The 1,276-nt window shown below is 65.1% G+C and overlaps 1 protein-coding gene across 1 annotated transcript in view; it reads right to left on the reverse strand.

Annotated features, from left to right (window-relative positions):
• Nucleotides 1-1,270, reverse strand: part of LOC104996097 (taste receptor type 1 member 3) — a 4,465-nt gene extending 3,195 nt beyond the window's left edge. The window contains exons 1-3 of the mRNA XM_010850225.1: nucleotides 804-1,270; nucleotides 412-712; nucleotides 22-336 (exon numbers count right to left, since the gene is read on the reverse strand). Of these exons, the coding sequence (XP_010848527.1) occupies nucleotides 22-336; nucleotides 412-712; nucleotides 804-1,000 (813 nt within the window). The 5' untranslated portion in view covers nucleotides 1,001-1,270. The remainder of the gene's footprint in view (nucleotides 1-21; nucleotides 337-411; nucleotides 713-803) is intronic.
• Between the last annotated feature and the right edge of the window lie 6 nt (nucleotides 1,271-1,276).

The following is a 1,276-nucleotide window of genomic DNA, read 5'->3' on the forward strand; positions in this document are numbered from 1 at the left end:
GGGGGAGAAGCCCCCCCCCACCTGCACACTGCTGTGGTTTACCTGGTGCAGCAGGCTCTGCACGGAGCCTAGCCGCATGCCACCAGCACGGGGCAGCGGCATCAGGCCCTCGTAAGCGATGCAGATGCCCTTGGCATTGGCCAGGCTGGAGAAGAGGCCCAGGCCCTGCCGGCCATACTCGTCGTCACTGCCCACGGCGGCCACCCAGTTCCAGTGCAGCCCCCGCAGCAGCTCCACCATGGCTATTGCCTGCACGCGGTCGCTGGGCACCGTGCGGAAGAAGGATGGGAATGTCTCGCGGTTGCTCAGGCGGTCGGTGGTGGCACCGTAGCTGACCTGCAGGCGAAGGCGGCTCCTGACACGGGGGCTCCTGAGGTGGGCGGGAGGATGGGATGTGGGGAGGGGGCGCACCTGGGGCATGAGGAAGAAGCTGAAGAACTTGCCAGTGACCAGGGCAACTTCGGACGAGTGGGGCCCAATGACAGCCAGCACACGGGGTTGGTACTGCGTGTAGTCACAGTAGGCGCCGATGCTGCGGCTGCCTGCCTTGGCCATGAACACCAGGCTGGGCTTCATCGCAACCACGGGTTCCGAGCATGTGTCGAAGAGGTCATAGCCCAGACGCAGCCCAGGGAGCAGGGTGGATGCGTTGTTGATCTCCTCCACGGCCATCATCACAGCTAGTGCCCAGAGCAGGCCGGGGGCCGACAACCTGGGGCCACAGGGGCTGCGGGTGGCCAACCCCTCTCCCCCTGACCAACCTCCCCCAGCCCCACCCCTGCACACAATCCCGGCCTCCCTACCTGGTGCACACGGTGGCATTGGGCTGCGTCCTGTCACCCAGCCCGGTGTCATCGGCCGAGCCCAGAGGGAAGAGCCCACCCAGAATATAGTCCCCCGGCAGGCTGAGCTGCTGGGACAGGCACAGTGGGGCCCCTGGCCTGATACCCAGTGCAGCCACAAGGCCCAGGAAGGTCAGGCCTAGCATGGCAGGCGGCATCTTCCAGCAGCAGGACAGACTGCTTGCACCTGAACTTCCAGTAGCAAGTGGGCGGGCAGACTGGGGCCCCAGATATGGGGAGTCAGGCGGGGAGGGGCACAGGATTTGTTTAGCAAAGTGCTTGCCTGCTCACCTGCCTCCTTGAGGCCCTGGAGTCGCCCCCACCTCCTGGGCCTCTCAGGTGTACTCATGTTGGGCTTATCCTGATGGCACCAACAGGCCCTCTGGATGATGGTGACCTGGGCAGGCAGGCTCTAGGAAGGTACTGCCCATGAC

The sequence above is a fragment of the Bison bison genome, unplaced genomic scaffold (assembly GCF_000754665.1).
Source record: "Bison bison bison isolate TAMUID 2011002044 unplaced genomic scaffold, Bison_UMD1.0 scf7180017864289, whole genome shotgun sequence".
In the NCBI taxonomy this organism is placed as follows: domain Eukaryota; kingdom Metazoa; phylum Chordata; class Mammalia; order Artiodactyla; family Bovidae; genus Bison; species Bison bison.